The sequence below is a fragment of the Artibeus jamaicensis genome, unplaced genomic scaffold (genome assembly GCF_021234435.1).
Source record: "Artibeus jamaicensis isolate MK-2021 breed Jamaican fruit bat unplaced genomic scaffold, CSHL_Jam_final contig_1998, whole genome shotgun sequence".
Classification (NCBI taxonomy): domain Eukaryota; kingdom Metazoa; phylum Chordata; class Mammalia; order Chiroptera; family Phyllostomidae; genus Artibeus; species Artibeus jamaicensis.
Window position 1 is genome coordinate 11,450,870 of NW_026521407.1, and position 27,768 is coordinate 11,478,637.

General features: G+C 39.0%; 1 protein-coding gene and 1 pseudogene across 1 annotated transcript in view; one reads left to right on the plus strand and one right to left on the minus strand.

Moving 5' to 3' along the window:
* Positions 1-10,024: 10,024 nt before the first annotated feature.
* Positions 10,025-27,768, plus strand: part of PPM1D (protein phosphatase, Mg2+/Mn2+ dependent 1D) — a 47,393-nt gene continuing 29,649 nt past the window's right edge. Inside the window, exons 1-2 of the mRNA XM_037163722.2 lie at positions 10,025-10,709; positions 21,869-22,097. Of these exons, the coding sequence (XP_037019617.2) occupies positions 10,241-10,709; positions 21,869-22,097 (698 nt within the window). The 5' untranslated portion in view covers positions 10,025-10,240. The remainder of the gene's footprint in view (positions 10,710-21,868; positions 22,098-27,768) is intronic.
* Positions 25,599-26,025, minus strand: LOC119062649 (40S ribosomal protein S15-like; annotated as a pseudogene).

The window sequence follows — 27,768 nt, forward strand, 5'->3', positions numbered from 1 at the left end:
GCTCAGAGGATTGAGCACAGGCCTGTGAACCAAAAGGTTGCTGGTTTGATTCCCAGTTGGGGCACATGCCTATGTTGTGGGCCAAGCCCCTAGTAAGGGGTGTGCAAGAGGCAACCACACATTGATGTTTCTCTCCCTCTCTTTCTCCTTCCCTCTCCCAGCTCTCTGAAAGTAAATAAAACCTTAAAAAAAAACATTCCTTCTAACCACTATTCCAGTCATACAAATGTACCACATTTTCTTATCTATTCAACTACTGATAGATGTTTTCAGTTTTTGCTACTGCAAACAGCAATGCAATGAACATCCTTGCATATGTCTTCTTGTAAGTTTATAAAATTTTTATCACCTTCATTGCACAAAAAAACTTGCTCTAATGTATATTTTTGCATACCAAGTCTTTTGAAACAAAAAAAGTTGAATATTAAACTTTTTTCCCTTTAACATCACTTTTTTGAGATATAAACTCAAAATGAGTTCATGAGTTTATGAGTGAAGGAAGGGTCATGAAGTAATAGGAATTTCTGGGAGTGAAAAACCAATAAACATAAAGATAATTTCCTGCCACAGACAAATCAATAAGTAAAAGTCTCAATATATAAAAGCTGAGTAAGCAAAAACTAGGACACATTAAAAAAGAAATACAAAGAAGCAGAAATCCACAGACCACCTGGGAGAAAGGCAATATTGAAACACAGAATAATGCAGAATAGTTCAGAGTCCAAACAAACAAAACCAACTGTACTAGTTAGAGGTTATTCCCAATTCCTCATTGAGGCTGAATAGAAGATTTCTATTTTTGTCAATGAAGATTCTTTTTTCCCCATTTACTTAAATTTTTTTTCTATTACAGTTGACATACAACATTATATTAGTTTCAGATGTACAACACAGTGATTAGACATTTATATAACTTATGAAGTGACCGCCCCAGTATATCTGGTTTCCATCTGACATCATACATAATTAATAAAGATTCTTTAAGTTGCAAATGAAGAAAAATCCAAGGCAAACTGGTTTCATTAGAAAGGGAAACTGGCCTTGACTGGTGTGGCTCAGTGGTTCGGGTATCATCCTGCAAACTGCAAAAGGTCATGGGTGTGATTCCTAGTGGGGCACATGCCTAGGTTATGGGCCAGGCCCCTTCCTGGTTAGGGTGTGTGCAAGAGGCAACCAATCAGTTTGTCTCGAGCACATCAATGTTTCTCTTCCTCTCTTTCTCCTTCCCTTCCCTCTCTAAAAATAAATTAATAAAATCTTTTTTTTTAAAGGGAAACTGCAAAGACTGTTGGTAGTTTCCAGGGATGGTTATGACTTTATTCAAAGTTCAAAGTTCAAATAATATCCCCAGGACTTGTCTCCCAAATCTTCTTCCCCTTAGTGTTAGGTTCGTCTTTAGGCTGTTTGCCTTCTTGGTAGCAGAATGGCTGTAGTAGCCCCAGCCTCACATTTGTAGGCACCAAGTCTTGAGGCGATTCTCTGTCAAGTCTCTTTCAGTTCCGTTACTAGAGAGAGGCTTTCCTCTCCCATAGCCCCAGCAAATCTCACCCCATAGTCATTGACTTCTGATCAGGCAGTGAGTTCACTAACGAACTCATCACTAAGGCCACAGAGTTGGAATATGTTGACTGGTCTGCCCCAATCTGGGCCCTGTCTCAGAGCTGGGTGTGGGGCCAATACTTCTCAATGATGTATGGTGAAAGTAGGGGATGGATGTCCCAGAAGGAAATCATTGTATCATTTTACCAAAAGAAGGCTGAATGGATTCTGGACAGGAAAGAACAAAATGTCCACTAGAGTACTGGAACATATTTTATTTCATGTTAATGTACTACATGCAAGTAGGCAGAGTAAGCTACATTCTTCTCATTACAGAGATGGTCATTTCCTACACATTCTTTGACTTTACCTTGTTTTTCATTAAGGCACTTCCAAGAATAATTAAATAGAAGCTCTTTCTACTAGTCACCACTTAAATGATTTATCTAATTAGCACTCTTCATCACCTCTAAAAAAGACATTCTGGTGCCCGATGCAGGTTCTGGGGCTAGACTGCAGTTCTCTTGACACATCCACACATGCTGCCTCTCTCCCATGTTGAGTCAGTGCTGGTACACAGACCTGTTTGTTGGAGTCTTGTTTAATTACATATTTAATTAAATGTTGTGTAACATAATAAAGTGTGAGTGGAGAAAAATAAGTTCTCTCTTTGAAAATTAAATTAAGTTGAATGCTTTAGAATGATTTAATAAAGGCAAATGGATTAAAAAAAACCCTGTGAATGGGGTATGGGTGAGACTATCATAAAAGATTGATGGTGGGTTGGGCAAGTCTTAAAATCCAGAAGGATTCTTAATTGAGAGCACTTTGCATATGTTTATAAGTTCACGGTCCACTTTAAAGAAGTCAAACCCCAAAGTAATAGGTTATGTACTGTTGATGTAGTTCATGGAAAAAGGAGGGATGCTGAAGTCCAAATAGTGGACTCTTGTTCAAAGTACAGAAAGGTCTTGACCCTACATCAAAAGATTGGCAAATGAATACATGTTACTGTCAGTTAAAATAAAATATTCAATGTGTAGCCCTGGCTGGTGTAGCTCAGTGGATTGAGCATGGGCCTGTGAACCAAAATATCGCAGTTCGATTCCCCATCAGGGCACATGCCTGGGTTGCAGGCCAGATCCCAGCAGGGGCCATGAAAAAATAAAAAACACCATAAAGGGAAAAAAACCCTGCTTTTCCCCCCAATTATTTGAACAAGTAACTTTGTTTTAACTTTTCAGAAAATGAGAAAAATTGAACTTTTCATCAAAGAAAAGCAATAAATTCAAGAATAGGCCAGATCCGTTTAGAAAAAAAGGCTAAGCTAAGTAAGTGTACATGTATCTGAAGAGAAAAGGTAGACAGACACATTCTTCCCACATTGACTCCAAAACCAGGTATCTGCAGAAAACGTGACAGGTTGTTTCACTGGCTGGTTCAGAACTCATACAGGTTTGATGCCTTTGCAACTCTGGTGGCAGTGATTCTGATTTTATGTCTCTTACCAATTTACATTTGTGCACAATGGGTGTGAAAGAGGTAGTCAGATTAGACTGATTATTCTGTTGAATACTGAGATGTATTCAACAAATAGGGTCAGAGTAAGGCAGGGTTAGAGAATTTAACTTCTTAATACACATTGTTTCAAAATTCTAAATATACAAGGTGGCTCTAATAGATGAACAATGGACTACTACTTACTTATGGGTAAATATAATGTTACCCATATTTTCTAGCTATGGGAAGACACAATAACAATTAGATTCTTATTTTGCTTCTAAAATTAATTCTTATAGTGTATGTTTGAAGATTTTGAACTTGATAATTAAAAGCAAAATATGATACTCCCAAATCAACAAATCAGTGAATAAGAATAGTTAACCCAGAAATAAATCTAAGGGTATAAGAAAATGAAAGGTTGCCATGTGGTAAATACCTAGCCGTTGAACTTCTAGGATATATGCAGTTTAAATTTCAGTTGATATAGACTTAAATAGAAATATCAAATTATATTTCCATTAGTAGGTAGTGAAAGTACTTGTCTCCACACCTTTCTTAGCCCTACACATTATCAAATATGAAAGTTGTTTTTCAGTCTAATAGGTGTGAAAAGTATCTCATTGTTTCTTCTTGTACTTTTTTACTTTTCTTTTTTAGATTTATGTAAATTTTTTAAATTGATTTGAGCATGAGAAATGTGTTGCTCCACCTATTTATGCATTCATTGGTTGATTCTTGTATGTGTCCTGCCCAGGGATTGAACCCGCAATTAGGATGATACACTAATTAACCGAGCTACCCAGCTAAGACTATTTATTTATTTATTTATTTGAGGAGTAAATTGACGTACAACATTGCATTAGTTTCAGGTGTACAATATAATGATTCAATATTTGTAGATATTGTAAAACAATCACCACAATAGTTGACATCTGCCACCATATATAGTTGCAAAATATTTTTTCTTATGATGAGAACCTTTAAGATCTACTCTCTTAGGAACTTCAAATAATCAACATAGTATTATTAACTATAGTCAACATACTGTACATGACAACCCCATACTTATTTCTTTTATAACTGGAAATTTGTATCTTTTGACTCCCATCACCCCCCTCCCCAACCTGTGGCAATTAGCAGTCTGCTTTTTGTATCTATGAGCTTGGTTGCTCCTTTTTTTAAAGTTCCACGTATAAGTGAGATCACACCTGTTTGTCTTCCTCAGACTTATTTCACTTAGTATAGTTCCCTTTGAGTCTGTCCGTACTGTCATAATGGCAAGATTTTGTGTTTCATGGCTGAATAATATTCCATCACACACACACATAAATACATTTTAAAAATTATTTTTAAAACATTTATTTATTTATTTTTAGAGAGCGGGGGAAGGAGGAAGAATGAGGGGGAGAGAAACATCCATGTGTGGTTGCCTCTTGTGCGTCCCCAACGCAGGACCTGGCCTGCAACCCAGGCATGTGCCCCGACTGGGAACCAAACCAGCAACGTTTTGGTTCACAGGCCAGCATTCAGTCCACTGAACCACACCAGCTAGGGCCATAATCACATTTTTAAATTAATTCATCCTGGCTATTGTAATGAACATGGTAATGCTTATATCTTTTTGAGGTGGTGTTTTTGTTTTTTCTTTAGGTAAATACCCAAAAGTGGAATTGCTGGATCATATGGTAGTTCTATTTGTATTTTTCTGAGGAACCTCCATACTATTTTCCATAATGGTTGCACCTACATTTTTAAAACATAATTTAGCTCTTTACCTGCCATTTTATTTTAAAGCTGGTATGAGTTAGCGACTTCATCTTTTTTCTCCCCTCAGGGATAGCAAGTTGTCCCAACAAAGGGTTAACCAGGTGTCCCAACGAAGTTAATGAATAATCAGTCCTTTCCTCAACTGTTTGAAATGCCATATCTATCATATACATCTTCATACACACACACACACACACACACACACACACACACACACACACATCCCTTTCTAGACTCTCTGTTCTAGTCTCTTGATCCATTTGGCCATTTCTCTGCCACCTTTATAAAATACTCTTATATCTGCAGGGCAACTAACCATCTTAATGTCCTTTTTCTATAATATCTTGGTTATTCTTATCCATTTTAATACATTTATAGATTAATTTGAGACAAATTATGTTTCCAGGAATGTGGCATGTTTCTGTACTTGTTCAGGGATTTATTTTTTCTGTAATAAAGTTTCATAGTTTTCTTCATACCAGTTTTACACATTTCCTGCTAATGAATGAATGAATTTATCAATTCACTTAACTTTTGTCATAGGCTTAGGGGATAGAGTGATAAATAAGACAAATTCCCTGTTCTCACAGAGCCTATATTCTGAGAGAGACAAATCAATAGACAAATAAATAAACAAAAAAAATCAGATAATGACAAGTCCACTGCAGAATTAGAATGGGGTTACATGATAGACATTGGATGGCTACTTCAGACTGGATGGTTAGGAAGTCCCTTAATATTTAAACTCAGATCCGATAGTAAATACAATCCACCCTTGTAAAGCTGCTAGAGGTAGGGGGAGGAGTCTGAGAAGAGGCAATAATGCCTAAAGCAAAAAGCCCCTAAGTCTTCTAATAGCTTGGCCTATTCAAGGAGCAGAAAGAAGGTCAGTGAGACCCGAAGGAGTAGGGAACGTGGAAACTGTCAGGAAATGATGTTATAAAAACATTTAGTGATCAAATATATTATGGAGGCCTTCATAAAGAGTTTGCATATAATTTTTAATTTGATGGAAAGTCATAGAGTATATTGAGTAGGGAAATAACTTAGTCTGATTCATGGTTTTGAAAGAGCACATGGTAGCCATCAGAAAAGATTGCAGAGGGTTGAGAGTGAAGGAAGGTAGACTCGTGAAAAGGCTAATGTAGTGGTTCGGGTGAAAGGTAATGATGACTTGGACTGGGATGATCGTGGTGGAGATATTCAGAAGTGGTGGGTTCAGTATTCATTTTGAAGATTTAGTTGGGATTTGCTGATGAATTAGAGGTATTGGAAATTGTCTCATGGAGAAAGGGAGGAGAGTGGAGGAAAGAGAAATAAAAAAGCTGTTTTTTGACTTGAACAGCATGGTGAATGGTGATCTTACTGATATGGGTAACACTGAGGGAGGAGGAGATGTGAAGAAGAAATTGTTATCTAAACCAAGTTTGTGTACCTATTGCATAGAGAGGTAAAAACTCAAAATATCAGGGTTTGGAATAAGGAAAGGTTTACTGACTGTGAAGGCAATGGGCTAGGTTAAGGGTTTTTAAGGGTTTAGGGAGAACAGGTATGCAGAAGTGCTGGCGGGGCAAGTTTTAATTGGGGGACCTTGGAACTTGGCCATTTATTGTAAAGGGGTGTCAACACCGGATATTCCTGAACAATGGATCCTTTGCTTCTGAAAGAGTTCCGAGTGTTCATGTTCTGCTGGAGTCTCCGTCTTTTGGTTCCATGTGTGTTGGAGAAGGGTTGGGGCAAGACTGGTTCCAGGTGCAGCTGGCGGTCAAAGTTCTCTGTACATGCTTCAGCTGCAAGAAGTGTTTTTGATCTGTTATCTCTGAGAAGTAACTCAGCATCTTGTTAAACAGGATAGGACATTTTGAGCTGGTTCTACTGTTACAAAATCTAGAGTGTGTTTTGATCATGTTAAGATGAAATGTCCATCAGACATTGTTGTGGAACCTGTCAAATTATGCAGTTGCATACAGAATCTGGGATTCAGGGCAAAGTTTAGGATCAGAGATCTATATTTAGGAGCCATCCCCAGATAGGTTTTAGAGCTATGTTTCTGGATGGTGTTACCTAAAGAGAGTGTGTAGGGTAGAGAAGAGAGCCCATGACAAAGCCCTGGGTACTCCCAAAAATCTGAAGAGTAGAAGGGGAGAAATCAACAAAGGAAAATGAGAAGGGGTGGTACTAGTCAGTGAAGGAGGAAGAAAACCAGTATTGTGGTCTCATAAACCAAGAGAAGAGTTTCAAGAAAGAAGCAATGGTTAACTTGCTATTACATTTCAAGAAGTAAACAATGGTTCCACTTTTTGCTTCAGCTGGGACAAAAGTAAGAACAAAGAAGTCATCATTAGCTTTGGAAACAGAAAGGTCTGGTTATGACAGAAAAACAGTCTTAGTGGCATGATGGGATGGTTGCTTGATTGGATTGGATTAAGTAGAAATTAGGAGGTAAGAATTGGAAGTAGGATCTAGATAGAGTCAACTCAAAACTTTTCTGTTAAGAGGAGCAGAGAAAGGGGGTAGTATAGGGTTAAGGTAGTTTTATTTTGTTGTTAAAATAGAAACTTGAATATGTTTGTACACCGATGGAAATGACCCACTAGAAAAGGAGGAATTGATGAAACAGGAGCAAGAGAAGATAAATGGTAGAGCAAGGCTCATAAGGAGAGAGGGGAAAGGATCCAGAACACAAATGGAGGGATTGCTTTTTTTTTTTTCAGTGGATTCTTTTAAAAAATTAATTGATTTTAGAGAGAGGGGAAGGGGGTAGAAAGAGAATGGGAAAGAAACATCAATTTGTTGTTCCATTTATTTATTCATTCATTGGTTGATTCTTGTATGTGCCCTGATGGGGGATTAAATCCACAATCTTGGTGTATCTGGATGATGCTGTAACCAATGGAGCAACCCAGCCAGGGCTAAGGGACTGCTTCTAATAGTATGTAGCAAGGCAACTTCCCCATGAAGAGAAGGATGAGGAACTGAGAAGGATGGGTCACCTTCTTTCTATCCCTGCTCAGGGAACACGCCTGGGTTGCTGGTTCTGACTCCAGTTGTGGCACTTATGAGCAGCAACCAATCGATGTTTCTTTCCCTCTCGTTCTTCCTCTCTTACGTCCTCTCTAAAAATAAAATACCGGTAAATAAAATCTTAAAAAAAAAAAGTGCTAAGAAGTGACAAGAATAGTGGAACAAATGAAGCCAGTGAGCCATGAACAAATGAAGGGGGTGTTACTGAGAATCAGTAGGTGACAATCTGTTGGTGTAGTGGCAGTTGCCATTAACTTTAAAAGAGCTTGGATTTTTGAAGGAGGAAGGAAATGATTTGGAGGCAATATGAGGAGCAGGTTCAAAGATAAGAATACCTGTGCGAGAAAAATGAGCTCCTGTATTTGATGAGTTGCAAGGTGGGTAGTTTTGGTAGGTGGTAACCAGTTTTCAGTGGGAAGAGGAAGTTGATGGGAACATTTAGAAAAGAGATGAGAATAAAGGGGAAGTGGCTGATAACAGATGTTGAAATCTAAAGTGCAGACTGAAATGGTTAGGATGGTTAACCAATTAGATTAATAGAAGTAGAGGGAGGCATGGATATGCTAATCGGGGTAATAATGGATGACCCTAGGCTACCGGTTGTGATTGAGTGAAAAGGGTTGTAATAATGAAATTACCTTCCTGTAAACTCTGGGAGTGGGGTGGGAAGGTGGGTAAGTTGCTTAAGGTGAATAATATAGAGCTACACAACTGCTCTCTCTGGCAGGTTTTATGGTATGGGGGCTACTGGATAAAATTGCTAATATTTTATTTAGAATTTTCGCATTTCTAGTTATAAAATATGGTCTAAAGATTTCCTTCTAGTGTTACAATTGTTAGGTTTTGATAACAGGTTATGATCATCTTTCAAAACAAGCTTAGTGGGAGGAAATGGAGACATCTGTACTTGAACAACAATAAAAAATATTTATAAAAATAAGCTGGGTATTTTTTCCCGAGTATTTTTACAACGGAACCATCTGGTCTAGTGCATGTTGGTGTAGGAGAGATCTTTGACTATATTTTTTATTTAATTGATCTATTAACATTTTCTGCGTTTTGATCTGGTTTTGCTTATATATTTTTATTGGTACAAGTATTTTTTCTTTTTGTATTTCTTGTGTCAGTTGTTTGTACATTTTCCCCATTTCCATTTCTGTGCTAGTATAATTTCATTTGAAAATCTAGAAGGCTGAGCAGTACAGAGTACAGAGGAGAGTTGGTAGCAAAGGGGCCGAAACTGAGAAAATGAATTTTACCACTACAGGAACATTTGCTGGTGCGAATATACTAACCTGTCCACCCTGAGGCTTATTTTAATTCCTTGGACATCTGTGCAGATTTTAGCGCATAGATCATAACCTCCTGGGCTAAGAGAGGGAGACATAACCAACCGTTAGAGCACTGGAGCGCTTGGCAGTTTAAGTTACTGTCAAGTAGTAACTTGAAGTGATACTGCCAAAGGAGTAAAACGCTGTACACAGGACTCGTTAAAAAAGTACTATGTTTAATAAAAGCTGAAAAGATCTGTTAACAATTCGTTAAAATAAGACCCTTTTATGTCTCCATCACCGACATACCCAGTAATGCGAAATGAGACTGTGTGGCTGATAGTGAAACCAGCCCAGGTTTTCTCTGCAACACAAACTAAATTGCCTCCCTCAACTCCCAGTCGGATACACCCACCCACATCCAGTTCAAGAGTGGCAAACGACCTTCCCAAGTGAGATTTCCCGCCATTTCACTTAAAGAATGGAAGGTCTTTCTCCCTAGATTCGTGGGAGGCCCGAGCCTACAGGGCTCGCCCCACAAGGCGAGCAGCCGAACTCCGAGGCCAGGAGGCTGCATTACAATCAGGTGAACTGAGCAAAAAGGTGACAGATCCAAGTTGCCTTTAGAAGTGGTTGGTGTGCTGATAAACCGGAGAGCGCAAATATCGACTACTAGCGGAAAGCAAACCGACTTGTGCGTAGCAAACCGCCTTGTGCGTAGTCCAGCCCCCCCCCCCGGGGGGGGGCGGGTAGGGCGAGCGGCAGTTGAAGGGAGGGGCAAGGATTAGGAGTGGAGGCCCAATTCTCCGCAACTCGAGTCCGGATTGGTCGGGCTCTGAAAGCCGATGACGGCTGCAAGGAGAACGTCTGATCTGTGTGGTGAACGCGGGCAGACGGGGGAAGCGTATTGCGCAGGCGCAGCTGCTTGGCTCATCAGACCCTAGCGCTCCGGCCCTGCGCTCGCGGGCAAATCCCAACTGCGCGCCCCCCTTCACTCCCCTTGCTTCGGGACCGCCCCCTCCCCGCTTTCGGCGTTGTTGAAGATAAACAATAGTTGGCCGGCGATCGCCAAGTGCTTCTCTCGCCGCCAGAGTCGGCGGGTTGCTGGGACCCGGCGGGATTCCCGCCAGCCGGCCATGGCGGGGCTGTACTCGCTGGGAGTGAGCGTCTTCTCCGACCAGGGCGGGAGGAAGTACATGGAGGACGTTACTCAAATTGTGGTGGAGCCCGAGCCTACCGCTGAAGAAAAGCCCTCGCCCCGGCTGTCGCTCACTCAGCAGTCACCTCCGCAGCCGTCACAGCCGGCTGTTCCTGGCTGTGAAGTCTCGGGGAAAGGCCCAGCGGTGGCAGCCCAAGAGGCTTGCGACCCTCCTCCGGACGCCGGGGCCTCGCCGGCTCCCGGCTGCTGCCGCCGCCGTTCCTCGGTGGCATTTTTTGCCGTGTGCGATGGGCACGGTGGGCGGGAGGCAGCACAGTTTGCCCGGGAGCATTTATGGGGTTTCATCAAGAAACAGAAGGGGTTCACTTCGTCCGAGCCGGCGAAGGTTTGTGCTGCCATCCGTAAGGGCTTCCTCGCCTGTCATCTCGCCATGTGGAAGAAACTGGGTAAGTTCCCTGGCTTGATTGTCGCCCGCCTCTTTTTCAGGCACTTGAGGGCTTATGGCACCAGCACGGGTGGGCCCCGAGCACCGAGATCTCTTTCAAAGTGTACATTGGTGGAAATGAAGGCTCTTGGTCTTATAGCACTTTCCAGGGTGGGGGTCTGGACAAAGTGGCCTTGGGAAAGAGGATTGCTGTCTCCCTGCAACCGCTCCCCGCTGTATTTCCACCCTCCAAGGATCAATGGGAAGCCGTCCTCTCTCTCCGCGACTTCACTTGGGTGGCAGCCGGCACAAATGTGTTTGAAACCTAGCGCCAGATTTTGGTCAAAAGATGAACTCAAGACAGGTTGCTGCCTGGGCCACTCTTTGGAAGCGAGAGATGGCAAAACTTAAAGAGTATTTCTTTAGAATCTGTTATCATTTTGCTTATGAACGACTTGTCCCTGTCTGTTGCCTCCTGTCATGGTGTCACCTCTCCAAATTACCCCCAGGTCGCTGGTAGTTGGAGTCAACTGTAGGCTAATTTAGGCAGCGGCTTAAAGGCTAGGAAGGAATTCGGTTTTGTTGATCATAATATGTTTTTAGGCTCTTTATGCTGAGGCTGCTTATGAAAAAACAAAAGCACGAAATGCCTTGTTACATCTTAGACTGGCCCCACATTAAATTTTGCCAGGGCTTTTAAAAAGTAGTGTACACGTTTTGGGGGTAGTTAGCCTTACCAGTATGCTGTCAGTTCTCAACAGTTCCTGCTTGTAAGTTGTAACAGCCTGTCAAAGTATCAAGAGATAAGGGGAATTTACTGGTGTGCTAAAAGGAAAGACAGACCTTCAAATCTAAAAATTGGTGTAACTGTAGTTTACCTAAGCCTTAAATGTTTTCTAAAGCAGCCAATGTCTCTACCCAACATATTGTATCATACAGAGTATAGTGAATGAATTGAGATGAAAAATTTTAAAAGATAATACTTCTATCACTTTAAAAATCCCGTTGTTTATAGTAGAATAATTTATTTTTAGCAGAGGGACACAGACGTAGAGGAGAATGTAAAGATGAGTCAAATACAGAACATTTCTAAAAAGGTACTGTGATAGAATTGTAGACTAGTGTCTTTCAGCCTGTTTTCTATTTACTTGGCTTTCTGCCAAGAATAATTTGATTGACTCATAGAACAACCAGTCCGCCTTTCGGAGGCGTTTGCCATCCAATCCCAGAGGCCCCTATTATGGATTTGTTTTGTTTTTGTGTAGGCAGAATAGAGCTGAAGGCACTGCAGTATATTCCAGAAATATGTCATTATGTTGTCTGCAGTACAACTAGGAGTGGACAGCAAAGACAAGATAGAGGAAGATTACACACTAAAAATTATTTGGAGTCTTGTTTACATAGCAGTACACTTGAAGCAGCATGAATTTGTCATATGTTTGAACTGAAAGGATAATTACTTGAGTATTTCTTAACACAGCAGGGACCATGCTGTTAAATGTGAATGTGTATGTTTTTGGATGTATGTTCACTTTTTGAATCAAGCTTTCAGAGCCTTATATACCAGGCAATTGTTAAAGTCTGTTTTGTTCCACAGCCAAACCTTGTAGTCCATCCTCAAAACTTGCACAGAAAAAGAATATGCTGATTATATGGAAGTCTTGACACAGGAAATGCAAATTTTTTTAAAAAACGTACTTCAGTCACAAATTCATGAATGGATCCTCATTTTTCTGTTGGAGAAACTACAGTTTATGATCAAAAGTACAGGCCAAGCCCCTCCCAGTCCAGCTTCAGACTCTGTATTTAATTTTATCTGTTACACAAATTTCTATCATACTCTACTTAGCTTTTATTCCAGAGTACAGTGAAATATTTCCTTTTCTTGAATTCTCTCCCTTTTCCCAAAGAAGAAAACTGAAAAACATACTCAGTCTCTAAGTCAGTGTGTTTTCTAATGTAGAGAATTCTGTTTCTTACTTGCCCGGGCTTGTGTGACCCTACGGGTTGGGTGTCATCCATCTAACCAAAAGGTCATCAGTTCCCACACATACCTGGGTTGCCGGCCAGGTCCTTGGATGGGGCGTGTGTGCGAGAGGCAACTAAATGATGTTTCTCTCATTTTCTTTCTTGATCCAATCCTCTCTCTCTAAAAATCAATAAAATCTTAAAAAGAAAAAGAGAGATTTCTGTTTCTTTTGGAATGAAAAACCTGTCCTTTATTTCTACTTTTGTAGTACTCATTTGGGTTATAGCAGTGGTTCTCAAAAGTTTTGCTCTCAGAACCCTTTGTACTCTTAAATAATTGAGGACCCCAGAGAGCTTTTATGTAGACCACATCTATCGTATTTACTATATGAAAAATTAAAAAAACAGTTATTACTTTATTAAAAATAAACTTATGTTAATGTATTTTTAAATGAATAATTACTTATTTTTCCAAAATAAGAAATATTGAAATAAATATTTTCATATCTGCTTCTGCATTTAATTTGTTGTACTGTCTTATCAGATTGAAGTATATAAAGAAAGGGAAGTCTCACATATGTAGTAGGCAAAGGAGGAATAGTCTATTCACCTTTTTAGATAGTTGTAAGTATTAAATACAAAAGTGGAGTTTCTTAAGGTTAGTTAAAATGTAATCTGAAACCTTGTGAATGAACTTTTTGTTGTTTTACATTAAAATCCATTGGTTTCTCTTTCAAGATTCAAATGAAATTTTTTACCCATGTGTAATTTTGTGACATGATGTATTAGTCGTCTGGAAAATATTGGGTCACTGAATTATGCAGATTTTTTAAATATTCATGTACTTTATTATACAGTAGCAAAAGATTGCATTTGTTAATATCACTGATTTCATCAGAAAGTATTTTTTCTTTTATTTTTCAGTTACAGTTGACATTCAATATTATTTTGTGTATTCCTTTCAGGTGTATAGGATAGTGATTAGCTCATCATATATTTTACAACGTGCCCTCCCATGGCAGCATACACAGTCATTACAGTGTTTTTTACTATATTCCTTTTGCTGCATTTTAGATATCTGCTGTTTTGTAACCATGAATTTGTACTTCTGAAATCTCTTCACCTTTAAATTTCATGTGTAAGTGAAATCATATGATAATTGTCTTTCTCTGACTGACTTATTTCACTGAGCATAATACCTTCTAGATTTATCTATGCTGTCGCAAATGGTGAGATTTCATTCTTTTTTATGGTTGAGTAATATTCTATTGTATATATGCACCCCAGCTTTTTTATGCACTTGTCTACTGATAGGCACTTGAATTTTTTCCATATCTTGTCTATTGTAATAATGCTGCAGTAAACAAGGGGGTGCATATATTCTTATGAATAAGTGTTTTGGGTTTCGATTCCAGGTCATAAGACAATTTCATATTAATTTTTTTGAGGAAACTCCATACTTTTTTTTATAGGGGCTACACCAGTCTGCAGTCCCACCAACAGTGGACAAGGATTCCTCTTTCTCCACATCCTTGCCAGCCCTTGTTTGTTGATTTATTCATGATAGCCTTTCTGATAGGTGTGAGATGGTATTTCATTGTGGTTTTAATTTGCATTTCTCTGATGATTAGCAAAGTTGAGCATCTTTTCATATCTGTTGGCCATCTGTATGTCCTCTTTGGGGAAATGTCTATACAAATCGATATTTCTCTATTCCTAAAATAAAAAATATTTATTTTATTTATACAATATTTATTTTATTTAAAATAAAATATTTATTATAACAAAGGATCCTGAATTTTATCCCTTTATTATAGGATCCTGAATTTTATCCCTTTATTATAAAGCATATTATTAGGATAATTGATGAAATTTTAATGGAGTCTATGGATTAGATGGTAGTATGGTATCAGTGCTAATTTCCTGCTTTTGATGGTTGATTCTAGTTATGTAGAACCTCCCTTGTTTGTAGGAAATAGATACTATAATGTAATTGGGGGTGATGGCATATCTTGTTGTCAGTTTCCGCTATGTTGATTCAAGAAAAAATTCAGTTATTATTATGCAAAAAAGAAAACCTAAAGAAACAGAAACCTGGATTCCTCCATGAACCTAGATAGCAGTTTCATCAGGCCCCTGCTCTGAATGCACACCAGATAGGCAAACCTATAATTGTTTCTTTTTTTTTAATGGAATTCATCACCACCAAACCAGTATTACAAGACATGTCAAAGAGTCTTTTTTTTTTTTTTTTAAAGATTTTAATTTATTTATCTTTAGAGGTGAAGGGAAGAAGACAGGGAGAGAAGTATCAATGTATGATTGCCTCTCGTGCATTCCTTGCTGGGAACTGGCCTGCAACCGAGACATGTGCCCTGACTGTGAATCAAACCCTGATCCTTTGGTTCTCAGGCCCACGCTCAATCCACTGAACTACATCAGCCAGGGTCTATATTTGTTTCTTTCAGGAAAGAGACTAAATCAGAAACAGCAGATGCATTTGGAATTGCTATTTGATTGTAACCCATTGTCATTTTCCAAGGGCTGTCAGACTTTTGCAATGGTCAAATTATAGAATGGAATATATAGGATCATCACTCTTGGTATCATGTTTAAATGGGGACATTAAGCTTTGTGATTCTTTGAGAGCTGTGATAATGCTTTTAATTTACAAATTTGGAGTAGAGAATCATTGATGGGGTACTTCAAAGTCTTGCACTTAGCCTTTTCTACCAGAATAGGCTTCCTGACCTGTCAGTTAAGAGCTATGAAGGGAAGCTATTGTGGTTATTTGGGATCTAAACCAGCTGTGGGAGAGATTTGAGATTTCACTGAGTTTGAAGTTGGCTAGAGTCAAAATCATATTTAGTACTTGACCTTCTTAGCTCTTGACCAATGGACTGTGGTTGTGTTATGTAGCCCCAGAATTATCTTTGAGCCATTCATTCAGTTCTAAATGTAGTTGTTTCTCTTTGGTGTACAGTTAAACGTGAAAATGGCCACATATCACCTAGAAGATTAATAACTAGTAAGTTTTTTTTGTTTGTTTCTTGTTTTGTTTTTGTTTGAATCAAATAAGGCCTGTGAGTGACCATTCTGGATATCCAGTTTTTCTTGTGCTCTGTTGTCAATTAGGTAGCCCTGTAAACTTTGCTTTGGGTAATTAGTTTCTGTCTGATCTCAGCCACCTCAGGGTTCTCCCATCCCGACAGAGATCAGGGAACCCATTTTAATTACAGCCTCTTATTATTAGCATTCCTTGCCTAGAGGGAAGAGTTAATAAAATGTGTTTAAAGATTTTGGTGTTTTTCTAGTTGCTTCTTTAAGAATTAATGTTGAAGAGAGTCTTCTGAACCTCTCTTGGGTTGGATAAGTGGGATTCATGTGCATATAATATGTTTAATCTAAGATTCACCAGTCTTTCATTTCCTCTGTATCATTGTTTGTTTTCCACAATTGTCTTAACAAACTACCAAAAATTTATTGTGTCACAGTTTTAGAAGGCTAGAAGTCCGAGGTCAAAGTAGTGGTAAGACCATTCACTGTGTTCTAAAAGCTCTGAGAGGCTCAAGCTTGTATGGCTCAGTGGATGAACCACAGGGTCCCCGGTTGGATTCCCAGTCAGGGCACAGGCCTGGGTTGTGGGCCAGGTCTCTGGTAGGGGGCTTGCGAGTGGTAACCACACATTGATGTTTCTCTCCCTCTCTCTCCATTCCCCTCTCTCTGAAAATAAATAAATAAAGTCTTTAAAAAAAGATAAAAGCTCTGAGAGAAGAAGCCTTTCTTGCCTCTTCCCACTTTGGTGTTTACCAGCAATTCCTGGCATTTTCTGTTTTATGTAGGTGTCAACTCCAGCCACATGGCTGTCTTCTCGCTGTGTGTCTTCACCTCATCTCCCTGTGAGTCCCTGGGTCAAAATTTTCTCTTTTTATAAGAACACCAGTCATACTGGATTAGGGCCCACCCTAATGATCTTATTTTAATGTTATAGATTACCTCTGTAAAGATCCTATTTCCAAATAAGATCATATTCTGAGATATTGGGTGTTATGATTTTAACATACTTTTTTTTTTGAAGAGACAATTCAGTCCTTCAAAATATCAAATTGTATGTTGTTTCTCAGAGTCATATGGAGTCTTAGGCTAGTGTTGGGTCTATGTTTGCATTAGTTGACCCAGAAGTTGTCTTTCTTTTTAAAGTATATTTTATTTATTTTTAGAGAGAGGGGAAGGGAGTGAGGAAGAAAGAGAAAGAAATATCTATCAGTTGCCTCTCATACATGTCCCGTCCAGGCATTGGACCGCAGGCCAGGTGTGTGCCCTGACTGGGAATCCAACCCGCGAATTTTCACTTTCCTGGATGATACCCAGACAGTGGAGCCACACTGGCTGTGGCCTGTTGATACACATTTTCAAATTGCTTTCCTGAAGGCTTTTACATCTTCATAGTTCTTTGGCATTAGCATTCTGTAGGAACTCTTAGCACAGTGATTAGGAGTATAATATATTGGCTGAGTTTGAATTCCAGTATCTCCACTTATTACTGTGTGACCCTGGGTAAAACCTCCTTGTGCCAGAGTATCCTCATCTCTAAAATAGAGATAATGCTAGTGCCTATCTCCTGAGAGTTAAACGACTCCGTATATATTACTTGGTATGTGGTAAGTACATAAAGAGCTGATGCATATTTTCTTGCTTACCATACTTTCCTTAAGTTAGACTTCATGTACTATCTGATACTGTCTTTTTGATATGCATCTATTATCATTTTTTAAAAATCAGAAGATTCAAGCCCTGGCCAGGTCGCTCAGTTGGTTAGAATGTTGTCCTGGTATGTGTGCCAAGATTGTGTGTTCGATCCCCCTACTGGGCACATATGAGAAGCAGCCAAAGGATGCATCAGTACATGGAACAACAAATCGATATTTGTCTTTTTTTCTCTCTCCTTCCCCCTGTCTCTCTAAAAATCAATCAATATAAATTTTTTAAAAATGAAAATATTCAAATAGAAAACAGAAAACAAGGAAGATGAATTAAGGAAGACAAACTTCAAAGATGTCACTTCCTTAATATACAAATACAGGGTGGGGCAAAAGTAGGTTTATAGTTTTGAGTACCTGAAACACTGAGTTTAATTATTTTCCATGCAAACAACTGTAAACTTACTTTTACTTTTGCCCCACCCTGTATACCGCACTTTAGAACCTCAACAGGGTTTGTTTTTGAATTTTGCAAGGTACCTAAAGTTTATTTGGAAAAATACTTAAGAGAACATTGAAAAGGAAGAATAATTGGGGGATACTTAAAATCCCTATTATTAAAAAGCACCATAAATAGACTAGTAGGATGAGTCCAGAAATAGATCTGAGGCAAAATGTAGCATATGATAAAAGGTGACATTTCAAATGAATAGGGAAGCATTCAGTATTTTTAGATTATTGCAGCATATCTCTTTGTACATATAGAGCTTTTGACCAGAAATGTGATTTAAATAATGTTAATATTGTGTCTTTAAATATCTTTTTATTTTTAGCTCTTTTTCCTTTTCCATTTGTTTTAGGTGCTTTTTGCAAACAGCTGAAGTACTTGCATATTGTAGGTATTTGCTTTCTAAACATGCTTACCATTCTTTCTGGGAGTTCATCTCATTTACCTTTATTATGATAATAGATTTTTTAAATTTAATTTTATTTTTCTTATTGATTATGCCATTAGTTGTTTTATTCCCCCCTTCATTCCCCTCCACCCTACCCCCCGTCCCCACCATTACCCCCCCTTTAGTTTATGATCATGTGTCTCAAGTTCTTTAGATTCTATATTTCCCATGCTATTCTTGCCCCTCCATCTATTTTCTATCTACCATCTATGCTACTTATTTTCTGTACCTTCTCCCCCCTTCTCCTCCTCCCACTCCCCTGTTGCTAACCCTCCTTGAGATCTTCATTTCTATGTTCCCACTCCTGATCTAGCTGTCCTTTTAGTTTGCTTTTGTTTTAGGTGTGGTCGTTAATAACTGTGAGTTTGTTGTCCTTTCACTGTTCATGTTTCTTTAACTTCTTTTTCTTAGATAAGTCCCTTTAACATTTCATATAATAAGGGCTTGGTGATGATGAACTCCTTGAATTTGATCTTATCTGAGAAGCACTTTATCTGTCCTTCCATTCTAAATGAAAGTTTTGCTGGATAGAGCAATCTTGGTTGTAGGTCTTTGGATTTCATGACTTGGAATACCTCTTTCCAGCCCCTTCTTGCCTGTAAGGTCTCTTTTGAGAAATCTGCTGACAGTCTGATGGGAACTCCTTTGTAGGTGACTGTCCCCTTAGCTCTTGCTGCTTCTAGGATTCTCTCCTTCATTTTAATCTTGGCTAATGTAATGATGATGTGCCTTGGAGTGTTTCTTCTTGGGTCCAACTTCTTTGGGACTGTCTGAGCTTCCTGGATTTCCTGGAAGTCTATTTCCTTTTCCAGATTGGGGAAATTCTCCTTTATTATTTGTTCAAATAAGTTTTCCACTGGTGGCTGTGCCTTTTCCCCTTCTGGTACCCTATAATTCGGATGTTGGAGAGTTTAAAGATGTCCTGGAAGTTCCTAAGACTCTCCTCATTTCTTTGAATTCTTGCTTCTGGACTCTTTTCTGTTTGGCCATTATTTGCTTTCTTCTGGTCCACTCCATTGATTTGAGTCCCAGTTTCCTTTTCATCACTATTGGTTTCCTGTGCAATTCCTTCATTTCAGTTAGTTTTGCCTTCATATGTTTCTCTAATTTGAGGTTATAATCAACCAGTTCTGTGAGGATCCTGATCACCAGTGTTTTAAACTGTGCGTCTGAGAGTTTTGCTATTTCTTCATGGCTTAGATTTATAGGCTCTGGGGCTTTGAGATCTTCTTGAGCCATTATTGGTCTGTTCGCGCCCTTTAAGTATGAGGAGCAGAGCCTTAGACTCCCAGGTCACTGGGTTGTGACACTGTATGTGGGGGCGTGGTCGGAGTGGGGAAATGGCGACCCCCTCTGCTGTTTCGCACAGCTGGGTGAGGAGCAGAGCCTTAGGTGGTTCACCTGGGCGGGGCCACTCAGAGTTGCTGGGTTATGATGCTGCATGTGGAGGTGGGGTCAGAGTGGGGAAATGGCGGCACCCTGTGCTGCCTCTTGCCCCTGGGCCTGCTGGGTCCTGTCTAACTGCCCACTCCTCGCTGGTCTATCTGCGCATGAATGTGCGACCACAGTCAAATCTCGGCCCTGCTCCCTGGCTGGTTCCCCGCAGTCACTCGCTGGGTCGCTTACTAGGTCCACCCCTTTCAACCCTGTGCCTGGGTTCTGCGCACCCCTGAGTCTGTCTGACCGAGTTTTCCTGTGCAATCCCGCTTCACCAGCTGCTGGTGAAGAAGCTGGTTCACCTCTTACCGGTCAGGCTGAAGAATTTGTTGTTATCAGACTTCCGAAAAGTTCAATTTTCTGTGTTCTGGTTGTGTTTTCTGTTGCTAATATTTAGTTGTCTCTAAACTTGGTTGTGTGAAGAAGCACAGCGTCTCCACCTATGCCTCCATCTTGGCGGAAGTCGATAATAGATTTTTTTTTTTAAATTAGAGTTTCAGCTGCAGAAAACAGATCTATTTTAGCCAGTTTAAAAAGAAAAGGTTTTAGTAAAAGCTGTAGTTAACCCACAAGAGAACTAAAAGGGCTAAAGATACATACAGAATACACTATGCCGAGCTGCTAGGAATGACATTTATAACCAAACCCTAAAACTGGATGGGCTAGGGAGCTGTCTGCTGTGATCTATGCCTGTAAAATTGATGTTTTCTTTTACCTTAAAATATTGTGAAATATAACATAGCAACATGTTGAAAAGGCTATAAAATATAAATGTACACTTTGAATAATTATAAAACAAATAGTATCTGGTTAAGAAGGAAACATAACATTGCCTATATTCCAGAGACCCGAGAATGTCCTTTCTGATCTCATTTCTGTCATCCTCAGATATGCTTATGATCCTTCCATGTATTTCATGTCTATTATGAGCTTGCTTTTTCTAATATTTATATCCTATTTTTTCAGTGGGATTTTGGAGGAAAGAATACATCACTGTTTGAACTCAGTCTGCTATTTTGAACTGTATGTTGTAGTTGAATATTACAGAATATTTCAGGATTTTAAATGACAGATTTAATTAACTAATATATGTTTTAGAATTAGATATATGGGGTCTATGCCACTTAACATTTGAGTTATCTTGAACAAGTTTATTAACTATTCAAAGTATTGATTTCTTGTCCGCCAAATGAAAATAATGGGAATAGTTTTATCTATTGCATGGGTATGTTCCAAGTATTATTTGAGATAATACATGTGAAGCTCTTAACACAGAATCTGGTACATAGTATGTACTAAAAAATGCTGTTAGGCTGTGAATGTTCCAAATAGTTATTTCAAAAATAAATTACGTAACTCTCTCTGAAAATCTTTTCACAGAGATTAATAAGCAGATGCTAAGCTACTGGCTCTGTGTTATCAAAACTTTTAACGCATTGTTGCCATTAAATGTAGTTAGATCTAAACTTCATGTGAAACAAGTAAATGTATACTGTAATATTTTTCTCCTAGGATTGGTTTGATGGTGGTAAGGTAATTGCATTATTTATAAAATTAATTTATTGATATACAGGTTGGGGCAAAAGTAGGTATACATTCATATGAAAAGTTGTTCATATGCAAAAATAACATAATAAATCTGCCCTGGCCAGGTAGATGAGTTGGTTAGAGCATTGTCCCAATATGCCAAGGTTGCAGGTTTGATCTGTCAGGGTGCATACAAGAAGCAACCAATGAATGCATAAATAAATGGAACAACTAACTGATGTCCATCTGTTTCCCTTTCTCTTTCTCTCTCCCTCCCTCCATTCCTATCTAAAGTCAATTAAAAAATTTAAAATACAATAATTAATAAATAGTAATACAAGAATAAACTGTTTTGCATGCTCACAACTGTAAAGCTACTTTTGGCCCAACCTGTATTGATGAAAGGATTAATGCAAGTCTGTTAATAGCTTTCAAAATACTTTTCTTAAGTTTTTTCCATTGCTAATTCAAATTTTAGCATGCTAATTCAGCATATGTTGCCATTTTAATTCTGATACAGTTTTATGTATCAGAATAAAACATAGGCTAATATTTATACTTGGAAGAGTAAAATATTTTATTTCTTATTATAGCGGAATGGCCAAAGACTATGACAGGTCTTCCCAGCACATCAGGGACAACAGCCAGTGTGGTCATCATACGGGGCATGAAAATGTATGTAGCTCACGTTGGTGATTCAGGCGTGGTTCTTGGAATTCAAGATGACCCAAAGGATGATTTTGTCAGAGCTGTGGAAGTAACACAGGACCATAAGCCAGAACTTCCCAAGGAAAGAGAACGAATCGAAGGACTTGGTGGGAGGTAATCATGCTGTTTTTTCTTCTCTTGGTTCTATGTAGTCCTTTTCTGTTTCACTAACCAGATTGCCCCACTTCCTTTTTTTAATGAAGTCACTTTCTCTGTATTACAGTTTTTTAATTTCCCTGATAAAATACCCATGTGCATTCATATTTATCTCATTACTTAGAATTGACTTTTATTTCTAATAATGGCTCCAAAGGTAAATAATACGTTAGATGGGCTTCAAGTAACAACACGTGCAGGGATTTATTGATAACCTTTTATATGAGTCATGATCAGCATAGCCTTCACAATTTGAACAGAGCAGCCTGTAGAGTTCCAAAATAGAACCGTTAGAATCTGCCTTTGGGAATAGAATTTTGTTAAAATTAATCTTCAGCCCTAGCTGATGTGGCTCAGTGGATTGAGTGCTGGCCTGCGAACCAAGCGGTTGCAGAAAGGTTGCTGGTTTGGTTATTGGTCAGGACATATGTCTGCGTTGGGAGCTGGTCCTAGTTGGGGTATGTGGGAGGCAATGGATCAAATGTCTCTTTCACAAACTGATGTTTTTCTTCTTATCTATCTTTCTCCCTCCCTTCCACTCCCTAAAAATAAGTAAATAAAATATTAAAAAAAATAACTTCAGTTTTCTTTGATTTCTAAGTCATATATACTCCAAACCTTTCTAAGTTATGTATACTCCAAACCTTTCTAAGTTATATATACTCCAAACCTTTTTTCTCTGTTTGAACTTATTGTCTTAATGTGTAGATAGCTTATAAACTATGAAATGAAATGATCTTCAGTATATTTTTATGATACAACCTAACATGTAAGATTGTTCTAAAAGTCAGAAGAAAAAATAACATCAAAATAATCACTCTAAAGCCTTATGATAGTTCTTCTTTTTCTTTTAATAAATCAAAATGGTCTTTTTCAGAGAAATAATAAAACTAGGGAAAAGAATTAACATCTGTAAACTATAAGGAGTTTAAAACATCAATAAAAACACTAACAGTCATACCCGCCCCCCCCCCCAATGAAGGAGAAGTTGTTTGTACAACAAAGATGCAAAGGAGTAGTAAACATGGGAAAATGTTTGTTTAACATTATTGAAATGAAACTCTATCCTTCTGCTGGGTTTGCAAAGATTAAAAAAACGAGATGTAGGACTTCCGGCCAAAATGGAGGTATAGGTGGAAACACTTTATCTCCTTGGACAACCAAATTTAAGGATAACAAAGATTTAGAAACAAAAACATCACCAAAACAGACAGAAAATTGAGCTATATGGAAGCCCAACAACAATGAACCATTCATCCATACCGGTAAGAGGGGCAGAGTTGGCGCCCTGCCGAAAAGGGTGGCGGCAGGAAAAAGTGGTGGCTGCCCGACCAACCCAGGTGCCCAGGCAGTGGTTGGCAGATCCCAGGTTTGGGGTGGCAATGGGCAGACCCAGTGAGGGCGCAAGGCAGCTGGCTGACTGCGGTCACACATTCATACGCAGATAAACCAGGTGAAAAAACGGACAGTGAGACAGACTGTGTAACGCAGGGCCTCAGCACTGGGAAATAAAGCCTAAAAGCACTAATTGAAAAAACTTTCAGGGATTGAGGTGCTGGGAGAGGCTCTCAGCCTCACAAGAGAGATCATTGGAGAGACCTACATGGTCCTAGAACATACACAAACCCACCCACCTGGGAATGAGCACCAGAAGGGCCCAATTTGCTTGTGGGAGGTGGCAGAGGGACTGAGATAAGAGAGAGAGCAGGAGTGGGAGGAACACCATTGCTCCCTCTCTACCCCCGCCCCCACATACAACATCACAACCGAACGACTTGGGTTGACTCACCCTGGTGAACACCTGAGCCTCTGTCCCTCATATGTAACCTGTGAGAACAGACCAAAATATTGTGCCTCAAGCAGAATAGCTCAAAGCTCCAGAGCCAATACTTTTAACCGACCAAGAGATAGCCAACCTATCAGATGCATAGTTCAAAACACTGGTGATCAGGATGCTCACTGAACTGGTTGATTTTAGTCACAAATTAGATGATAAAATGAAGGCTACACTAAGTGAAATGAAGGAAAATACACAGGGAACCAATAGTGATGGAAGAAAATTGGGACTCAAATCAATGGAGTGGACCAGAAGGAAGAAAGAAACAACCAAACAGAAAAGAATGAAGAAACAAGAATTCAAAAAAAGGAGGAGACTTAGGAACCTCCAGGTCATCTGTAAATATTCCAACATTGAATTACAGGGGTATCAGAAGGGGAAGAGGAAGAGCAACAAGTGGAAAATTTTGAACAAATAATAAAGGAGAACTTCCCCAATCTGGCAAAGGAAATAGACTTCCAGGAAGTCCAGGAAGCTCAGAGAGTCCTAAAGAAGGTGGACCCAAGGAGGAGCGCGCCAAGGCACATCATCATTATATTAGCCAAGATTAAAATGAAGGCGAGAATCCTAGAAGCATCAAGAGATAAGGAGACAACCACCTACAAAGTAGTTCCAAACAGACTGTCAGGTGATTTCTCAAAAGGTACCTTAGAGGCAAGAAGGGGCTAGAAAGAAGTATTCCAAGTCATGAAAGGCAAGGACTTACATCCAAGATTGCTCTATCCAGCAAAGCTATCATTTAGGATGTAAGGGCAAGATAAAGTGCTTCTCAGATAAGGTCAAGGTAAAGGAATTTATCACCAAGTCCTTATTATATGAAATGTTAAAGGGACCTATCTAAGAAAAAGGAGCTAAAAAATATGAACAGTTAAGGGACATCAAACTCACAGTTATTAACAACCACACCTAAAACAAAAGCAAACTAAGAGGACAGGTAGATCAGGAGCAGAACCATAAAAATGGAGATCACATGGAGGGTTAGCAATGGGAGTGGGAGGAGGAGAAGGGGGGAGAAGGTACAGAGAGTAAGCATAGATGGTAGGTAGAAAATAGGAGGAGGGCAAGAAGAGTATGGGAAATATAGAAGCTAAATAACTTGTGACACATGGACCTGAACTAAATGGGAGGACTGGGGGGAGGAGGTGTGCAGGAGGGAGGGGAATGAAGGGGGGAAATGGGACAACTGTAATGTCATAATCAATAAAATATATTTTTAAAAACCCTGAGAGGTAATCCTTAATGTTTTTGTTGAAATGGGTATCTTGTTGGTTAGACTTTAAATTGGTACAACCTATATAGAGTATGATACCTACCACTAGTTTTAAATATTTATAGACAGTAATTTCAGGAACCTAAAGAAGTAATCTGAAATGTGGGCCCAAATATATGAACAGATTTACTGATATTTAATGATTGATAAAGGCTGGAAATAACTTGAAGGCCAAATGGCTGGAGAATGGATAAGATATTATAATACATATTTATCACATTGAATTTAATAGCCATTTAATGTTTATAGATATATTTTTAAAAATTCATAGTGTTATGAAAATTTTCAAACATAAGTAAAGATAGAGTGTTCCTCTTATTTATTTATTTTTAAGTAAGTCTGCTTTTATTGGCTACCTGAGAGGGACCAAGGGGCAGGAGTGAATGGCTCCAATAATGGGCCGGCCATGCTGTACCGGATTGTAGGTGATGGAGAACTCGCCCAGGTAGTGGCCAGTCATTTCTGGCTTGATTTCCACCTGGTTGAAAGTCTTCCCATTGTACACGCCCAGCATGCTGCCCACCATCTCTGGCAGGATGATCGAGTCCCGGAGGTGCGTCTTCACCATTTCCGGCTTCTCCTTGGGCTGCGCTTCCTTCTTGGCCTTGCACAGGCGCTTTAGCGGTAAGTGCCGCTTCGGCCACCGCCTCTTCCTGGCACTGTAGAGCTGTGAGCTGCCTCAGCCGCTCATAGGACTTGTCCAGTGGCTGGTCAGGATCCATGCTGCAGTAGGTGAACTTGCAGAAAGGCCGCTTCTTCTTCTGCTCCGCCTCCGCCATCTTGTCAGTTCTTCGCAAGGACCACCCACTTTGCGTCTAGTTGGAATATTCTAATGAAGTGCCATATATGGGGAATTTTTAATAACAAGTGAATTCCTATTGGTCATATAAAAGGTAGGATATAAAGTTATACTTATAGTGTAATCTCAATTATGTAGAGAAATAGGAATAGGGTAGAGATACAACTGATGTTAACAATTTTCCGAGTGGTGATTTATGTATACATTTATATACGCATACACTTTTTCAGGCAGCATAAAATGATGTACTGTAGAAGGTCTCTTAACTACTATTGTCCCATAGGCTACCCAACTCCCCTTGACTAACAAGAAACTAGTACAGAGTAAATATTCTGTTTATTCAATAGACGGATACATGTATATATATGTATGTGTATATATATGTATGTGTATATATATACACACACATATATACACACATATGTATATATGCAATTAAATATGGAATTATACCGTGGGTGGTATAATTGATTTACCATCAGTTTACCATGATTTATGTAGTTGTTGAAGGATTTTTTAAAAAATATTTTATTTACTTTTAGAGGGGAAGGAAGGGAGGGAGGGAAACATCAGTGTGCCAGAAATAGAGGCATCAATTGCCTCTTGTACTCCTGCTTCTGGGGACCTGGCTACATACAGGTCCAGGCATGTGCCCTGACTGGGAATTGAACCTGCAGCGTTTTGGGTAGTAGGCCAGTGTTCAGTCCACTGAGCCATACCAGCCAGGGCCATATAGAACTTTTTGATTGTATTCAATTTTAGAGTTAAAAAAGGTATCCTGGTAGTGTTCTAACTTTATCTTGTAAGAAAGGTTGAATATCTTTTTATTTTATTAGAAACCATCGCTATTTCTTTTTTTTTTGTATTTCTGTTTATATTGTTTCATTTTAGGGAAAGATGGTTAGCCTCTTTTGTATTAACATGTAGGAGCCACTTATACAATACATTAGAGAAATTAGTCTAGTTGAGTTTCAGATGTTTTCACAGTTTCTTGATTATGTTCCTGGATTTTTTTTTCCCCAGGAAATTTATTTATTTATTTTTATTTAATTATTTTTTTAAAAAGATTTTATTTATTTATCTTTAGAGTGGAAGGGAAGGAGAGAGAGAGAGAAATATCAGTGTGTGGTTGCCTTTTGTGCGTCTCCTGCTGGGAACTGAACTGTAGGGAACCGGCCTGCAACCCAGGAATGTGCCCTGACTGGGAATCAAACCGCGATTGTCTGGTTTGCAAGCCCGCGCCCAGTCTACTGAGCTACACCAGCCAGGTGTAGTTATTTTAATGAAGTTAAATTTATCAATCTCTTCTGTAATGATTTTGGGTGTTGTGCCATACATACAATTCTTCCACTCTGATTTTTTTTTAGGTGACTCAAATTGTTTTATTTTGAACTTTTATAATAGGATTGGATAATTTATTTTATTTTTTCTTTTAAATATTTTATTGTTTATGCTGTTACAGTTTTCCAAATTATTCCCCCTTTGCCCCACTTTACCCAGCCCACAGTCAATCCCTACACCATTGTCCGTGTCCGTGGGCCATGCACGTATGTTCTTTGACTATTGCCTTCATCTTCTTTCAGCCAGTCCTTACCTCCTCTCTACCCTCTTACAGTTGTCCAGTCTGTACCTTCCATGTTTCTATGTCTCTGATTCTATCTCCCACTCTGATGTTATTAAAAAGTCTTCTATATTTTCTTCTAGTATTACAGTTATGAATATT